The sequence below is a fragment of the Schistocerca piceifrons genome, chromosome 2, assembly GCF_021461385.2.
Source record: "Schistocerca piceifrons isolate TAMUIC-IGC-003096 chromosome 2, iqSchPice1.1, whole genome shotgun sequence".
NCBI classification, from domain to species: Eukaryota; Metazoa; Arthropoda; class Insecta; order Orthoptera; family Acrididae; genus Schistocerca; species Schistocerca piceifrons.
In genome coordinates, this window is record NC_060139.1 from 804650580 (window position 1) to 804669954 (window position 19375).

General features: G+C 40.7%; 1 protein-coding gene across 3 annotated transcripts in view; it reads left to right on the plus strand.

The window, feature by feature from the left end:
* The first annotated feature begins 709 nt into the window (after window positions 1–709).
* Window positions 710–19375, plus strand: part of LOC124776650 (general vesicular transport factor p115) — a 223626-nt gene continuing 204960 nt past the window's right edge. For 2 of the 3 annotated variants that reach the window (XM_047251738.1, XM_047251739.1), the window contains exon 1: window positions 710–836. In XM_047251738.1, the coding sequence (XP_047107694.1) occupies window positions 759–836 (78 nt within the window). In that variant the 5' untranslated portion in view covers window positions 710–758. The remainder of the gene's footprint in view (window positions 837–19375) is intronic. The other variant, XM_047251740.1, reaches the window with a different exon arrangement.

Below are 19375 nucleotides of genomic sequence, written 5' to 3' on the forward strand. Positions count from 1 at the left end.
ATTTGTTTATGTTTGTTGCAGTGCCCTAGAAGCTTCGGTGAAACACAGGCAAAGCAAGTTAGCTGTCTACAACACAAAAAGAGTGCAAAACATGTTGAAGCTTGAAGCGAGCTTCCTGATTAATTTATCTATGTATTGGCCCCATTTTAACCAATTGCCGAGATGTCTCTGGGAATAAAAGCACCGGCACACTTTACGCTGTTCAGTCAAAATACATTGAGGTATATTAGTTATGTGGCCTTTGAAACACGGATAATTTTATGCATAGCTGTTCCGCGTATTTTTTCGACCGTACATATTGTTTATTCTATTACGAATACACTACACTGTTACAGGAACTTTCGTAAGTGGAGCAGAGTTTCGTAGCTGGTAAAAGAAGCAAATTTTTGTTGCAATTTAATGGTCTGCGAAAACTAATTAAACTGGCAGAGGCCACATTTTTCTTTTCAGTGACAAAATTTACAAAACACGAAATATAAGAAACTTGAAACAGGGAAGTGCGAAATGTGCTAATGCAAATAGCTCTTTTGTGAAGAAAGTAAAAAAATCGCTTATTTTCTGAAATATACTTTGTGTGTGTGTGTGTGTGTGTGTGTGTATAGCATGTTTTCTCGATAAATAAATAAAATCTCACACTTGATCGCAGGTGTTATATGTTTGCTAGTGACATATCTGTGAACACCGTTTGGAACTGCTTTGGAGGCTTGTAATCGGTGTACGTGTGACATGTACATGTGAGAGTGTGAAATTTAAATGCCATGGATTTCCTAAAAAGCGGCTTAAAATCTGTTCTTGGTGGGCCAAATGAAGGGTCTCAGCCATCAGGTGCCGAAACGGTGTGTCACCATATTCTTAATATTTCTTGATTAGCAAGATGTTCTTTTCATTAACTTTGTTTCACACGTCTGCTACTGTTGTCAATAGTAATCATATGGTATGCTTTCATGGAACGACACTGTTATTAGCACCTTTTCTACATTACATACGAAAACAGCAAATCAGCCTGATTTCCGGTATCCTTGAATTTGTATTATGGAGCTTATAAGAAATGGGGAAAGGAAAATATTTTTATAAGACTTTGTAAACACCCGAACATTGTACTGCTGTGGATGTTAGTTATTATATGCATTTAGTAATAATGCTGTGTCCCGAAATTTGAACAGTAATAAACGAAACGATGTTATTAACTTTGCTCGAATGTGTATGTACCGGGTGGTCCATTTTTGAGAAATTACTTTTTACATCACACCGCTTTCATATTGCTGCATTCGAGTCTGATTGCCTTATTCTTTTCACGTAACGCTTTTACGAGCACTTTATTTTTCTCACTGCAATTTCTGGCCATGCGGTTATATGCTGATTGTGTTGTAAATGTCAAACGTAACGTAATGTAAACCTTTATGTAAGACTAATAAGCAAAGCCTAGAAGTATCGAAAACTATATAACATGACTCATAGGACAATGAATAATATTTGAAATAAAACCCACAGTATTACTTTAGAGCATTCGCTTTTAATTTCTGCTTTCACAGGTCAGTAGCATATATCAACATTTGAATGAAAATTACTTGCGTAATAGAAGTGCTTCACAACTGTTTGATTCTACTTCGTGTATATCAGAGATGTATATTAAGATCCACATCTAAGCACAAGTAAAGGATAAAATAAGTAAAACTCTGCCATAAAGACAAAGTGCTTCTAAAAACATTGTGGGGACAGACTGCTCTGTAGTGCAGTCCAAGGTTCAGGTTAGATTGGAAGGTAACAGTTTGGTTACGAGTTTGGTGAAGCCAACGAATGTGAAAGCAGAAAACCTTGTTGTAACAAACTGATTGGTAGTGATGCCAAATGTTTACATCCGCTCCATATTGGAAAATGCTTGGAGGGGGAGGATGCAATAACGTAACTTTTACCAGAAAATAAATTTAATTTTGTGAAACCATTGGATATTGTTTCACCTAGGTAACATGCTTATGTCGGACACAGTTGCAATGTGCCCATTCTGTAATGGAAAACGTAATTCAAAATCTGAGATACAATTTGTTCAACATTGTTATTGGTCTAGTAAGCAATTTAGGAATATCAGCAGTCTGGCTATTCATCCATTATTGTTGCCATATGTGTTAACATCAGTAGACCTACTACAGATTTCCAAATACTTCAGCCGGACTTCCTCTTTTTACCAAGTATAAAAAGTCTCTTATTATTAAGTTAGCTTCATCTGCTTTCATTATTCTGTAATAGCTACCTTCCACTTGCTTTTTTGTGTATTATGGTGACATAGGATATTGACTGTGTAATTTATCCTATACCTTATTGTGCAAATAAATGTCTACTTGAAAGTAAGTTCAGTGATAAACTAAACATTTCTAGAATTGTGCCCATATATAAAAAGGGTGAAAGGCCCATATCCATAACTCCTTTTTTTTTATTTTTTTTTTATTTTTGAATGTATCATCAAGTTAGAGTTTACTTGGGCAAACCAAATATAATCAGTGATAAACAATTTGAATTTAGGAAAGGTAAACCCACAAATGACAATGGATTCCCCTGTACTATTTGTCCTAGATGCCTTCTTGGCTAGGGGCTATACCCAGGCTATGTTTTGTGACCTTTTGGTTGTGTAGAGCATAATGCTTTGTTGAATAAGCTACTCTGTTATGGTATTGATGGCAGCAGTATAAATATGTTTAAATCTTTACTAGAGAACTGCTAGCAAGTTGTGTGCATTGGTAGAGAGAAGTTAAATTTGGTTTATGTTAGGTTTGGAGTGCCACAAGGGTCAGTACTTGGAAGTTTATTGTTTCTGTTAATGATGAATCATCTGCCTTTATTCATGTATTCACATAAAATATTGTATCCCAATGACACAACTTTTCTAAATAAAAGCTCACATCTAACCACACTGAAGACATAGACTGAAAATACCCTTGCTCAATATTCATTATGGGTCAGAGCAAATGTTTTTTTGCTAAATGAAAGCAAAAGCTTGAAAGAGATCCCTAATGACCATGAATTAGAAACTGTTAAATTTTTAAGTGTTCCTATTGACAACAAAGATCAAATTGCTAACATTCGGTGGATTATGGAAAAAGCGAGAGAATTCCAGAAAGATGCATACCTCTGCTTTATTGACTACGCCAAAGCCTTTGACTGCGTCGATCACAACAAATTATGGAACGTACTGAAAAACATGGGTGTACCAGATCACCTCATTCATCTGATACGGAGTTTATACCTTGACCAAGAAGCCACAGTGAGAACTATGTATGGAACAACGAAATGGATAAAGATTCAGAAAGGGGTCCGGCAAGGCTGCATACTATCACCGTACTTATTCAATCTGTATACAGAACATGTTATGAGGAATGCGAGGCTAGATGAAGGAGAAACAGGAATTAAAATAGCTGGAATAAATGTAAACAACCTCAGGTACGCGGATGATACGATCCTGTTGGCAGAAAGTGAAGAAGAATTGAGAACACTCTTACTGAAGGTGAAAGACAACAACGTTGAGAAATGTATGCTCTTGACTTTGTCTCTTGCTACAGTGAGCTGAATGCCAATAAAATTTTATTATTATTATTATTATTTATTACAGTCCATGAAAATCGCTTAAAATGTTGCAGCTTCATTCCATGGCACCCTAAGCTAGTTGCCACAGAAGTATATTGGTTAAGTATAAATAAGTAGAAAATTAGTTTAACTTCACAAATATCAGCCTAAAGGATGTCACACTGCCTACCACTAGCAAAAACAATGCAGGAAACAACACCAAATACATTATTTTGCAGTTACCTTCAATAATTTGGTAGCAGACAGGAATAAATTTTATGAATACACCTAAGTTATATGACATCGGTAGCTGAGAGAAGATCAGTGTAGCAGGCAGTTTTCAGTTGCAACAAGAATGGTTACTATAGGCCAAAACATCAATAAAAATTGGTTAACTCTGATATTTGGTACAAAAGCTAAGCAGACTCCAACATACAGAACAAACAGTAGCTGTATCTCGAATATGATACAGTAGAGTCTCGCTAGTTCGAGGTGAACGGGACCGGAACCACCTCGAACTATCGAAAATTCGGACTATCGAAATTTAAATGGGGAAAAAGAAATATTATGATATTGTAAGTAAAACAGGTCAAAATATGAACTTTATTTTAATAAAAGTATTTACACGTGCATTTGCATTGGCGGAATAACAATAATTAATTATTTAGACAAGTAATAGTGAAGTGTCTTTTGTTTGGCGAAGCTGCAACGTTTCCTCGTGGCAGTGTCATGCCACCGTCTCAGGAGCAGTAGGTCAGTTGGTGTCGCCTCAGGCTGTTGTTCTACGTAGCATATGGCGGCCTCAAGAGCAGCGTAGCCATTGGTGTGACGCGTCATCGGTGCAGCCTCTGCCTCGTCATCCTCGTCACTCTCACACTGCGATGGAATGTTTACAGTGTCAATTATAGAAGAGTCTGTCACTTCCAACTGTTTGTCCGAATTTAACCACTCGCCTACTTCCACCTCTTCTGCCTCTTCATACCCTGGCAATCTTCTGATTAAATTTCACAATGGTTAATCGTCCTCATGTGCTAAATCTTCAGTTTCTGTGTCTGGCATACTTTCGTGTAGAATTTTCCTCCATTACTTAGAAACTGTGTCTGACTTTATTTCGCTCCAAGATCGCTAATCCAGTACACGACTTCCTCCAAAGTCACTTTCTTCAAAGCTCCTACAATGCTTTCGTTGACTTCAGAATGCAGGATTGACTGTAGCAATCGCTGTTGATACTTTTTTAGACATTCAGAACGCTCTGATCCATGGACTGAATGAGACAGGTAACGTTTGGTGGCAAAAACAAGGCTTGGATACCACCGCACTGCAGTTCTCCTGCACTTGGATGTGAGGTCACATTGTCCATGAGCAAAATTGCTTTGCATGGCAGTCCCCTTTCTTTTAAAAAATTCTTGCAGGGCTGATTCATCCAGGCATTATTCTGATGTGTATAGATAACCAGAAGAGCTGAGATGGATACGTTCTTGAATGCTCTTGGCTTGGCAGACTTCCCAATCACAACTAGTTATAGTTTGTGGTTTCCAGTTGCATTTGAAGCTGCCACAACTGTGAGCCGCTCTTTGCTTTTTTTGTGCCCAGGAGCACTTTTTTCTTCACAAGAAGCAAGTGTTCTCGCTGGTAACATTTTAAAATTTAGCCCAGTTTCATCACAGTTATATATTTGTTCATTAGACAAATTTTCATCAGTTATGATTTTTTTAAACCCGACGATAAATTTTGAAACGGTCTGAGCGTCACCAGAGAGTTTTTCTCCACATACGTCTAGTTGTCGCACTCCATACATCTTCTTCCACTTGTCGAGCCAGCCCACACTAGAGGCGAAATTGTCATCTCCTTCCTGCAGCTGGTTTCTGAAAAACAAAGCTTTTTCTTGCAAGATTGGGCCAGAAATTGGAGCACCCTTCTGTCTCTGTTGGGTAAACCACATGAACAATGCCTCACTTGTTTTTTCGAAGTCTAACTACATTATACTTCTTCGACCGAGAGATTCGTGTGAGCATTTCTGTGAAGAAAACTGTTACAATTTAAGTTGGTTCCTTCGCCAGTCAGCAACAGTAGCGTCACCGACACCATATTCGAGAGCAAGTTTTTTTATTGTTAAGTCGTCTTAGTGCTTCTTATTTTAGATGCAAAGGCACAAATTTCATCTTTTTAAGGTGTACAACGGAACACACAGTCAACAAACAAAACGACACGCAACAGTGTACAGTACAGGTACTGGGAACTACAGCAGCGTATGAACTCCCCAGTTTTGATTGGTAGCAGCTGGCAGCAGTTGGGGTATTTCACGCCATACTGACAACAGATGTTCATGCAACAGGGCAGCAAGCTAACTGTCAGTGTTGATTGCATTGTTGTCTGCTTTCACTGAGCTGTGCTCTCCCTATCTATCTTTTGCAATGATGTTTTCATTATTTATCATGTCAGTAAAAAAAGAAAATAGAATGTTCAAATTTTTTTTTAAAAAAAGGCTTGGATTATTGGACACTCGAACTATCGAGACTCTACTGTATGACGTGCATAGGGTAAATGTGATTGTCGTGTGACTAGGGCCTCCCGTCAGGTGGACCGTTCGCTGGGTGCAAGTCTTTCGATTTGACGCCACTTTGGTGACTTGCATGTCGATGAGAATGAAATGATGATGATTAGGACAAAACAACACCCAGTCCCTGAGTGGAGAAAATCTCCGACCCGGCTGGGAATCGAACCTGGGCCTTAGGATTGACATTCTGTCGCGCTGACCACTCAGCTACCAGGAGCGAACACATGCATAGGGTTACAGTCAGAGTTTAAACCTTCTGTCTCCTGGATAAATACTTCCTAAATATGGGATGAAAGTTGACAAAACACAGAATTTGATAATGGTTTGAGTAGCCTTGCAGAATTGTGAGAAACTCTCACTTCTTTAGAAGTGTAGACAAACTGACTGGCAAAAATTAACTTGCTGTGTGTAAGTGCAAGAAAATATCCAATATTATGTGATTGGGGCATTATTGATAAGCCTTTCAACTCAATAGTATTGATTGAATGTTTTGACAATAGTAAGAACATACAGTTCAGAACTTCTCATAGAACTTGACAAACTATAAAGATAGGTTTCTCAAACAATGAGATGCAAGGAGTAGAAAGTGTTAAGTTTTTGGGACCATCTTTAAATCGAAACCTCAACTGGAAAATCCAGTGTGTAGCATTAATTACTGTGGTTCATCTATGTTTGCTGCAAATAATTACTACTACATGTGCTTTTAAAATGAAGGAACTAGTTTATTCTGAATATTTCCATTCAGTAATGAGTTCTGAAATAATTTTCCAGAGAAATTTAAGCTACAGAGATTATATTTTTCAGAATACAGCTGTGTACAACAGTCGTGTAAGGAGTTAATTCTCAGAATACAGCTGTGTACAACAGTCATATATGAAGTTAATTCTAGAAAACCGTGCAGAAACATTTTCAAAAAAAAGTGTATTTTGAGAACTACTATTCATTAATGTCCTTTACGGTACTGATCCTTCTCTTTTCACAAAAAATAATGGAAAGCATGAATAGAACACCAGACCCAAAAGTCACCTCTACAAAGACTTCAAGGGGTTACAATAGTCAACCGAACATAATGATATCTTGATGTAATGATGATGTAGCATGTGATTTCATAGATGTGTGAACACACCGAGAACAGAACAGTGCGAATATTTATTTAAAGTGTATACAAGGTGTTCAAAAAAGTGCCGAATACTTTGGGAGGTGATATTACTCATCAAAACAAGAAAAAAAAGTTCCAACAAACATAGGTCCGGAAACACATACTTTTTGAGATGAACATGTGTTTATAGGAAGGTCTACACAACACTTGGTTGTGAATATTATAGCACAGTCATTTTATTGGTGCTCCGTCAAATGTGTTGGCCAATATTATGATGTCTTATTCACAGCACTCTGCCTACCATTAGGTGGTCTGCAGTCAGTTGTGTGGTTAGAGTTGTGTTGTAGGCTGCCTTAGTTTTCGTCATGTTTGTGTGCCTTATTGCACGGCGCTATCAACCCTCAGTACATATCGTTGTGTTTTACCTTCTTTCATACATAGATTTACTTAGTGTTTTTGTTATTGTGCTGTAATGGTATAGTACATTTACATTTTATCTCTTCCACCACTTGGTAGCAATGGAAGCTTACTACTTGACAAATGAAGTGTGTGAATATGGTATCCTGCTGTGGATATGTTATTCTGCTGTGGTTTAGCAAATGGACATAGCCTGCAAGCCTGTGCCCTCTATGTTGAAACATATCCACAGTGCAGAGTGCCCTCTGATAAGGTGTTTGGCAGACTTCTCCTGGGTCTGAGGGACACAGTACCCTTGCACGTTGGAAGACGACAGTGGAAGGCCCCACACAGTCTGTACACCTACATGGAGGAGCACATGCTATATTCGGCAGAAGAAGACCCTGAGACCAGTGCGCAATGATTATCAGCAGGAGAAGGCTCTTCTCACTCTCATGTTGGTGGTACTTCATGAACAATTGCTGTACCCGTATCATCTACAGTGTGTTCAGGCCCTAAGCCTACAAGATCATCTTATCAGATGGCGGTTCTGCCAGTAGCTGTTGCAGAAGTGTGCCACAGTTCCACTGTTCACATCCAAGATTTTATTTACAGATGAGGCAGGATTCACAAGAAATGGTGTTAATTTCTATAACTAGCTTGTATGGGCAAATGTATATTCCCCAAGTAATTCAGGAAAGAGGGCATCAACACAGATTCTCAGTCAACATATAGGCAGGTGTCTTGGTGATGGATTGATAGGGCCGTATGTGCTACCACAAACATTAACTGGTTGCATTATCTGGACTTTCTTATTAATTTGTTGCCTCACTTGCTGGAGGCTGTGCCATTGCAGGAACAAATACAAATGTGCTTCATGTATGATGGAGCACCAGCACACTTTTGTCACAATGTGCGCGAACATCTGACGCAGGCATTTCAGGACTGCTGGATTGATCGAGGAGGCCCTGTGCCTTGCCCTGCTTGTTCCCCAGATCTCAGTCTCCTAGACTTTTGGTTACGGTGACACTTGAAGGAACTGGTCTATGCCACGCCAATCAACAATGTGGGGACACTACAGAATCACGTCTTCAATGTGTGCCAGCAGGTACAACAACAGCAGGGTATACTTCAAAGGGCACACCACTCCTTATGCTGGAGGGCAGAGGGGTACATTGTCACAAATGGACGCCATGTTGAACACTTCCACTAAACACCTGTTTATCACAGAAAGTATGTGTTTTTGGACCCATGTTTATTGGACATAACTCAGAAAGTATGCCTTTACAGACCCATGTTTATTGGACCTATTTTTCTTGTTTCAATGCATACTACTACCTCTCAAACTATTTGACACTTTTTTGGAAAAGTATGTTGTGTTGACAGAAGGATCCCTAGCGCAACCCAAGATCTAAGTTAGATTGAAAAGTGAGTTATGTTATGAGTTGATGAACCTAGTGAAAATAAGTGTAAAATCTTAGTTGTGGTGTATACTAAACTGTAGTACATCTTGAGGTCTAGGCTAGGTTGAAAGGAGACATTTCGATTGAGAGCTGGCAAGGTAGTGTAAAGTCTTCAGTTAATCCCATGAAGGAGTCAGATTCATGGGTATTAAACAATCTCCCAGAGTGGATTAAATTCCTTATAGATAATGTAATGTTTAATCCTGAATTAACATATTGACGGCTACAGCAGAATCACACACCTAAGACCACATGGCTGGTGGCGGCCATAGCAGAGCCTCATGTCTAACACTGTGTGCGTGGTGTGGTGGTGGAACATCCATCACTAAGCATGTGGAATTCAACATGTCGGAGAAATATCTTGTGAGCAACTCCTATTCCTTTGAAGAGTATCTTTAAAGAAACTCTTAAATTTGATGCTTTATGTTAATTTCCTTTCACTAATAATGAGTTTGTAAGTCTGCCTCCATAGCTAAGTGGTCAGCCTGTCTGACTGCTACTTGGAGGACCTGGATTTGATTCCTGGTACTACCAGTGATTTTTGCTTGGTGAGAGGACTGGAATGAGGTGCACTCAGCCACATGACGGCAGTTGAAAATCTACTTCAGTGAGAATTACTGGCTCAAAGGTCTGGGTAGCTGATGACAGCCAGGCCAGCAATGTGCTAACCCATGCCCCTCATATGCTAACCCATGTCCCTCCGTACCTCATTTAGATGACGTCATAAGCAGAGGACGACACAGCGGCTAGTCAGTGCTAAATGGCTGGACAGGGCCAGTAGCCAGAGCTCTTTAGCTAATCATTTATTATGAATTTATAATTAGAATTTGCACTGTAACACAGTAATGTAAAGTCATTTTACTGTATTGTACATCTTTGATGCTTTCTACATCCCAGAGGCCATTCTCTGCCCGATCCATGGAATATGACACATAATTAGTAACATTTCTACATGATACAGACTCAAAGGACCACACACAATTCCTAGGGGGAGATTGAAAGGAAGACACCAATTTGTTGGCAGAACTTTTTAAAAAGAAAGGCTGAAAAACATACAGAAACAATATTTATGAATTTTTTGCGCCACATGACTGTACAAATATGGAAAGTGGTATCAAAACTAGTATTTGACAAGCTGTTTAATTACTAAATCTTGAACACAGGAATTTGTTGAAAGTTAGTAGCGATCTACATCTGTACTCTGCAAGCCACCTTATGGAGTATGGTGAATGGTACCAATTTCACTTCCCCCGTTTCCTGATACAGTTGTGAATGGTATTCAGAAAAAGCAGATATTGCTAAGCCTCTGCGTGAATCTCTCAAATTACCTTCATAATTGTTTTGCAAGATACACATAGAAGGAACCAATACGTTGGATGACTCTTCTATTGTGGTAAGATGTCAACCCCTCTCTTGTACTGTTTGCATCTGGAGTTGCTGAGAAACTCTGTGATGTTGTTGGCCATAGTAAATGAACCTGATACCAAAACTTCCCCCCCCCCTTTTTTCTTTTCTTTTTTTTTTTTTTTTTTTTTCCTGGTATCAGGCAGACCATGCTTACTGAGGGTTCTTCCAGTGAATTTCTGGCTGACATCTGCCTTACTTGCAGTTAGTTTGATGTGGTTGTTACACATTAAATTGCCCTGTACCATACACTTACTCCCAGATATTCAACAGATATGACTGCCTCTAGTGATTGTTCTGCAATTATATAATTATACAATATTGAGTCTTTCTGCCTGTTTATGCACAGTATGTTAGATTTCCTTATCTTGAAGTTAACTGCCAGTCCCTGCATAAAGTACTGATTTTCTATGTATCTCCCTACATTTCGCTACATATACAAGCATATGAGTTCCCTTCATACACAGTGTCACTTGTCAAAAGCCTCATGGAACTTCTGACATTACCCACTAAATTGTTTATATACAGGAGGCAGTTAAGTCATAACACACCTTGTATCTCCCTAACTGTAATAGGTACAAAGATGTTGTTTGGACAGTGAATTGCAGGGACAGGGGCTACTTGAATACATCACATTTCATGTTTGTGCTATTTGTTATTACAGAGATATGAGGCCATCTTTTTTTTAAAAGATAGAACCCTATGTTAAATTTTAGCGTAACATGATGGGCTTAAAAAGGCGGTTTCAAATATGTGTATATAATAATAATTAGGCAAATAGTTTTTGAGACACAGAAGTGTTCTCCTATTGTGCTTGTCCTTCGAAACGGCTTTGTCCAATGCGACCTTTCCTGTTGTGTAGAGTACATGGTAAACGTTGTGAGTCAATCCTTACACAAACACGCCCATTTACCCGGCAATAGTAATACATACTGCGATATTTTGCGCAAAAATTAACTGATGATGTCGCACAAATATTATTCATTTATTTGACAACTGTGATACCAAATTAGTAGACAACATACTTTATTAAAATACTACTAGATGTTAATACATTTTAAGTAACAGAAATTCAAATGTAAATGAGGAGGCCCTTATTGGTCACAATTATTTCGCATATTTGTTTTTTATTTGAAAATATTTACTATTGATCACAATATGAAGTAAATACACACAAAGATACAAAATACGTACTGTATGTGATACAAAACTTTATTGAAGCATGTGCTCAAAATGCTTCCCCTCTGCTGCAATGCACATTTTTAGTCGCCGTTCGAATGATTTGTGAACAGTTGTGAGATATCAGTGCATGCTTCGATGGTACGTTGCTTCATATTGTCTTGCGTTGTCGGTGTTTGAGCATACACTTTATTTTTGATAACTCCCCACAGAAAAAATCAAGAGCGGTCAAATCAGGAGACTGGGCTGGCCACTTCACTTCAGCACATCGTCCTATCCAACAACCCGAAAACTTTGCATTTAACAGCACTGTAGCCATACGGGAAGAGTGAGCAAGATAGCCGTCATGTTGGAACCACATGCACTGATGCTTAGTTAGTGGTACCTCTTCCAGCAGAATGGGCAGAACGTTTCACAGGAATTGCCATTTAATATCCGCGGAATGACGTATGGCCCAACAACCACATTCCCGACGATGCCACACCATGCGTTAACACTCCACAGTTGCTAATACTGTACCTGTCAAAGGCCATCAGGGTTCTCTATTGACCAGTAATGCGTATTATGCAAATTCACGTTGCCGTTGTTGGTGAAAGTCGCTTCATCAGTAAAAAGCACCCATTGAAAAAACATTGGATCATCTTATAGGCACTGCAGAGCAAACCGGCAAAATTCCTGGTGCCGTTCGAAATCCACACCGGAGAATGCTTGATGTAATGAGAGGTGAACGAGTGAAATCTATGCCGGTGCAATATACGTAGAACACTTATCTGACTTACACGACATTCCGAGGCTATACATCACGACAAAACAGTAGGATCGTTATGCACCAATGCTAGAACGCCCTCTTCATGTACCTCGCCAGTTGCAGTTTTCTGCCTTGTCCTCTGCATGGCATTCCATGTTCCCGATTCAAGTAGTTTCTTGCAAATACGTGCAAGAAGCTGGTGTGTAGGACCCTCATGATCAGAATACAGCTCTCCATATCGCTTTATTGCTCTGACAGAATTTCTTCTGCTTTCACCATACACTAGAAGCATATCTCACATTTCTTTGTTGGTGTACATGTCTGCTCCAAGAAACTGTGACTCATTACCCCAGCAGCACATTTATACCCTTCTCTCCAGCTACTTCATGTGTCACCTTGCGGTGTTATCGAGAAGCAGGAAAACAACGCCTTCCCTGTTAAGTTCCTCAGTGGTCAACAGGAAAGGTCGCATTGGACAACACCGCTTCAAAGGACGAATATGATACGGGAACATATCTGTGTCTCAAAAACTATTCACCTAAATATTATGATATACACATATTTGAAACCATCTTTTTAAGCCCATCATGTTACGCTAAAATGTAACAAAGGGGTCCATGTTTTTTTTTTAAAAAGATGATGTCCTCATATCTCTGTAATAAAAAAAAAAAAACACAAACATGAAATGTGATGTATTCAAGTAGCCCCTGTCCCTGCAATTCACTGTCAAAATGGCATCTTTGTATCTATTACGGTTGCAGAGATACAAGGGGTGTTACGACTTAGCTGTCTCACCCTGTATATAGTGAAAACTAATGGTCCTAACAGACTCCCATTGGTTACATCCGTAGTTACTTGTACATCTGAAGACTCCTCTTGTTAAGAATGATGTGCTGTGTGATGTTTACTTAGAACTCTTCAGTTAAGTCACACAGATGGTTTGATATTCTGGATTCTCGTATTTTGTTTATTAGAGGGCAGTGTGGAACTGGCTACCGTGCTGGATATGAGGTGCAAAGTAGTCTATCGTCATGCAAAAAAAAAAAAAAAAAAACTGTTGAAAGTTGAGGAATACGGCATCAATCTGGGCATTGTCGTCCTTTGCTTTGTGGTTCTTGTTGATGAAGAGAATGAACTGGGTTTCATGCAGTTGTTTTTTGTGGAATCAGTGTTGATTCGTACCGATAATATTTTTGGTCTCCAGAAATATTAAAACGTGTGAGTATAAGGCATGTTCCAAAAAATTAAACAACGTACTGATGTCTGTGATGGTGGCTATAGTTTTGTGTGTTTGTTCTACAACCCTTCTTGAAAACTTAAATGACCTGCCCTTTCTTCCAATCCTTAGGAATGGTTCTGACCTCCAGCAACCCCTTGGAGGCCTGGGGGTTAGAATAGACCCGAGGTATTCCTGTCTGTCATAAGAAGCGACTAAAAGGAGTCTCACACTTTTCAGCCTTTATGTTATGGTTCCCTGTAGGGTTCGACATCCATCTTTTAAAATATTCCCAAAGATCGAACCAGTTGGGGAAGGGCGCCTTATGTGGTGCAACATATCCATCGCGAATTGATATCTTTAGCCCATTTTCTCGTCGAGGCATTGCAGTTCAGCTCATTCTCCATCTCTTGGGCGAGGACGCCTTCCTGGGTGCGTTTTCCACCATGCACTATGCAGTGTCACTTTTTGCACCAATGATGACGATGGATTTCTTTGCACCTCATATCCAGCACGGTAGCTAGTCCGTTGTGGTAGGGCCCCTATGTACCCTGTTGGTTGTAGCCCCCAGACAACACAGGAGTAGATGCCCATCATTCTGGGGCATCGAGACTCTCAGCAATGGCCATCCTGCCAGGTGGCCTTTGCTGTGGCTGGGTGGCACCTGTGGGGAGGGCCCCTGGTCAGAATGGGTAGCATCAGGGCAGATGACACACAATGAAGGATACCACTTCATCACTTGCCGGTGATCAAACACCAGCAGTCTCTCAGCATTACAAGTCTTAGTACAATGCAAGAAAGTACAACACTAAATCATTCCTCTCCCTGTCCACGCCATGGGAGGAATGCCAGGCTAAGGATGGCAGCGAACCTTATTCACCCTGGTACCTTTTATGGACGAGAACTAATGGGGACTCCTTTGATTTGATGAAGCCACAGTTTTTTGTAGAGCAATTAGAGGACAAGTTTGGGGAGATGGAGGGCTTGTCCAAAATGCGATCTGGGTTAGTCTTGTTAAAAACAGCATCCTCTGCCCTGTCCCGGACTTTACTCATTTGTAACAAGTTGGGGGACATTTCTGTTACTATCAAGCCACATAAGAGCTTAAATACGTTCCAGGGTATTACCTAACACAGGGACGTTCTTTTACATTCTGATGACGAGCTGCGCGCCAATTTAGAGCGGCGAGGTGTTCATTTCATGCGGCGCGTCCATCGAGGTCCGAGGGATAATCAGATTGCTACCAGTGCCTGCATTTTGGCCTTTGAGGGTGACGCCTTACCCGAGAAGGTGAAGGTCAGCCACATATCCCTCACCAGATGAAGTGCTGGAAGTTCGGCCATATGTCTTCCTGCTGTACTTCCAGCATCACATGTTGAGATTGTGGACTTCATCACATCCCAATAATCCATGTGCCTCGCCTCCCATCTGTGTCAACTGCAGAGAGCATAATTCACCTTGCTCGCCAGACTGCAGGACCTTACAGAAAGAGAGGAAAATCATGGAATACAAGACCCTGGACTGACTGATGTACACTGAGGCTGTTGCTGTTGTTGTGGTCTTCAGTCCTGAGACTGGTTTGATGCAGCTCTCCATGCTACTCTATCCTGTGCAAGCTTCTTCATCTCCCAGTACCTACTGCAACCTACATCCTTCTGAATCTGCTTAGTGTATTCATCTCTTGGTCTCCCTCTACGATTTTTACCCTCCACACTGCCCTCCAATGCTAAATTTGTGATCCCTTGATGCCTCAAAACATGTCCTACCAACCGATCCCTTCTTCTAGTCAAGTTGTGCCACAAACTTCTCTTCTCCCCAATCCTGTTCAATACCTCCTCATTAGTTACGTGATCTACCCACCTTATCTTCAGCATTCTTCTGTAGCACCACATTTCGAAAGCTTCTATTCTCTTCTTGTCCAAACTGGTTATCGTCCATGTTTCACTTCCATACATGGCTACACTCCATACAAATACTTTCAGAAACGACTTCCTGACACTTAAATCTATACTCGATGTAAACAAATTTCTCTTCTTCAGAAACGATTTCCTTGCCATTGTCAGTCTACATTTTATATCCTCTCTACTTCGACCATCATCAGTTATTTTACTCCCTAAATAGCAAAACTCCTTTACTCCTTTAAGTGTCTCATTTACTAATCTAATCCCCTCAGCATCACCCGATTTGATTTGACTACATTCCATTATCCTCGTTTTGCTTTTGTTGATGTTCATCTTATATCCTCCTTTCAAGACACTGTCCATTCCGTTCAACTGCTTTTCCAAGTCCTTTGCTGTCTGTGACAGAATTACAATGTCATCGGCGAACCTCAAAGTTTTTACTTCTTCTCCATGAATTTTAATACCTACTCCGAATTTTTCTTTTGTTTCCTTTACTGCTTGCTCAATATACAGATTGAATAACATCGGGGAGAGGCTACAACCCTGTCTCACTCCTTTCCCAACCACTGCTTCCCTTTCATGCCCCTCGACTCTTATAACTGCCATCTGGTTTCTGTACAAATTGTAAATAGCCTTTCGCTCCCTGTATTTTACCCCTGTCAACTTCAGAATTTGAAAGAGAGTATTCCAGTTAACGTTGTCAAAAGCTTTCTCTAAGTCTACAAATGCTAGAAACGTAGGTTTGCCTTTTCTTAATCTTTCTTCTAAGATGGGTCGTAAGGTTAGTATTGCCTCACGTGTTCCAACATTTCTACGGAATCCAAACTGATCTTGCCCGAGGTCCGCTTCTACCGGTTTTTCCATTCGTCTGTAAAGAATTCGCGTTAGTATTTTGCAGCTGTGACTTATTAAACTGATAGTTCGGTAATTTTCACATCTGTCAACACCTGCTTTCTTTGGGATTGGAATTATTATATTCTTCTTGAAGTCTGTGGGTATTTTGCCTGTCTCATACATCTTGCTCACCAGATGGTAGAGTTTTGTCATGACTGGCTCTCCCAAGGCCATCAGTAGTTCTAATGGAATGTTGTCTACTCCCGGGGCCTTGTTTCGACTCAGGTCTTTCAGTGCTCTGTCAAACTCTTCACGCAGTATCTTATCTCCCATTTCATCTTCATCTACATCCTCTTCCATTTCCATAATATTGTCTTCAAGTACATCGCCCTTGTATAAACCCTCTATATACTCCTTCCACCTTTCTGCCTTCCCTTCTTTGCTTAGAACTGGGCTGCCATGTGAGCTCTTGATATTCATACAAGTGGTTCTCTTCTCTCCAAAGGTCTCTTTAATTTTCCTGTAGGCAATATCTATCTTACCCCTAGTGAGACAAGCCTCTACATCCTTACATTTGTCCTCTAGCCATCCCTGCTTAGCCATTTTGCACTTCCTGTCGATCTCATTTTTGAGACGTTTGTATTCCTTTTGGCCTGCTTCATTTACTGCATTTTTATATTTTCTCCTTTCATCAATTAAATTCAATATTTCTTCTGTTACCCAAGGATTTCTATTAGCCCTCCTCTTTTTACCTACTTGATCCTCTGCTGCCTTCACTACTTCATCCCTCAGAGCTACCTATTCTTCTTCTACTGTATTTATTTCCCCCATTCCTGTCAATTGTTCCCTTATGATCTCTCTGAAACTCTCTACAACCTCTGGTTCTTTCAGTTTATCCAGGTCCCATCTCCTTAAATTCCCACCCTTTTGCAGTTTCTTCAGTTTCAATCCGCAGTTCATAACCAATAGATTGTGGTCAGAATCCACATCTGCCCCTGGAAATGTCTTACAATTTATAACCTGGTTCCTAAATCTCTGTCTTACCATTATATAATCTGATACCTTTTAGTATCTCCAGGATTCTTCCAGGTATACAACCTTCTTTTATGATTCTTGAACCAAGTATTAGCTATTAAGTTATGCTCTGCGCAAAATTCTACCAGGCGGCTTCCTCTTTCATTTCTTAGCCCCAATCCATATTCACCTACTATGTTTCCTTCTCTCCCTTTTCCTACTGACAAATTCCAGTCACCCATGACTATTAAATTTTCGTCTCCCTTCACTACCTGAATAATTTCTTTTATCTCGTCATACATTTCATCTATTTCTTCATCATCTGCAGAGCTAGTTGGCATATACACTTGTACTACTGTAGTAGGCATGGGCTTTGTGTCTATCTTGGCCACAATAATGCGTTCACTATGCTGTTTGTAGTAGCTAACCCGCACTCCTATTTTTTTATTCATTATTAAACCTACTCCTGCATTACCCCTATTTGATTTTGTATTTATAACCCTGTAATCACCTGACCAAAAGTCTTGTTCCTCCTGCCACCGAACTTCACTAATTCCCACTATATCTAACTTCAACCTATCCATTTCCCTTTTTAAATTTTCTAACCTACCTGCCCAATTAAGGGATCTGACATTCCACACTCCGATCCGTAGAACGCCAGTTTTCTTTCTCCTGATAACGACGTCCTCCTGAGTAGTCCCCGCCCGGAGATCCGAATGGGGGACTATTTTACCTCCAGAATATTTTACCCAAGAGGATGCCATCATCATTTAATCATACAGTAAAGCTGCATGTCCTCGGGAAAAATTACGGCTGTAGTTTCCCCTTGCTTTCAGCCGTTCGCAGTACCAGCACAGCAAGGCCGTTTTGGTTAATGTTACAAGGCCAGATCAGTCAATCATCCAGACTGTTGCCCCTGCAACTACTGAAAAGGCTGCTGCCCCTCTTCAGGAACCACATGTTTGTCTGGCCTCTCAACAGATACAGATACTCCTCCGTTGTGGTTGCACCTACGGTACGGCCATCTGTATCGCTGAGGCATGCAAGTCTCCCCACCAACGGCAAGGTCCATGGTTCATGGGGGGACACTGAGGCTAAGAGAAAATATTAGCGCCTATGTCCTAGTGGTGGCACCCACACCACCACTACCTACAAGCTCTGGGTCTGGGGATAAGGTGGAGATTCTGGCGTCCGCTGAGGACCTACATCTCGCTGGACTCACAGACACATTGGATATTGACTGCTCAGGCAATAAGTCGGTGGCAGCAGGTGACCCTGAGGCATAAACTGCCTCATTGAATGTTCCATGCCTTCCCAGTCTCACGATCACGTCATCGTCCAGTGGAATTGAAGCGGTTTTTACCACCCCATGGCTGAGCTATGGCAACTTTTAAGCTTTATGCCTGCTTTCTGCATTGTCCTCCAGGAAACGTAGTTTCCGGAAATGCGGACCCCTGCCCTCCGCGGCTATAAGGGATTTTAAGGAACCGTAGCAACTATAATTGAGTGTCAGGTGGAGTTTGGGTTCATGTCTTAAACTCAGTCTTTAGTGAAACTGTGCCCCTGTAAACCCCGCTTGAAGCTGTGGCTTTCAGAATAAGGACGACGCGGGAAATAACTGTCTGCGATGTATATCTTCCTCCAGATGGTGCAGTACCCCTGAATGTATTAGTTGAACTGATTGATCAACTCCCTAAACCTTTCCTACTTTTGGGAGATTTTAACGCCCATAACCCTTTGTGGGTGGCACCATGCTTACTGGCTGAGGCAGAAATGTCAAAACTGTACTGTCTCAGTCCAACCTGTGCCTCTTAAATACTGGGTCCGTCACACATTTCAGTGTGGCTCGTGGTAGTTGCTGAGCCACTGATTTATCCATTTGAAACCCAGGACTTCTCCCACCTATCCACCGGAGAGCATATGACGACCTGTGTGGTAGTGACCATTTCCCCATCTTCCTGTCACTGCCCCAGCGTCAGGCCCATAGGCGCCTGTCCAGATGGGCTTTA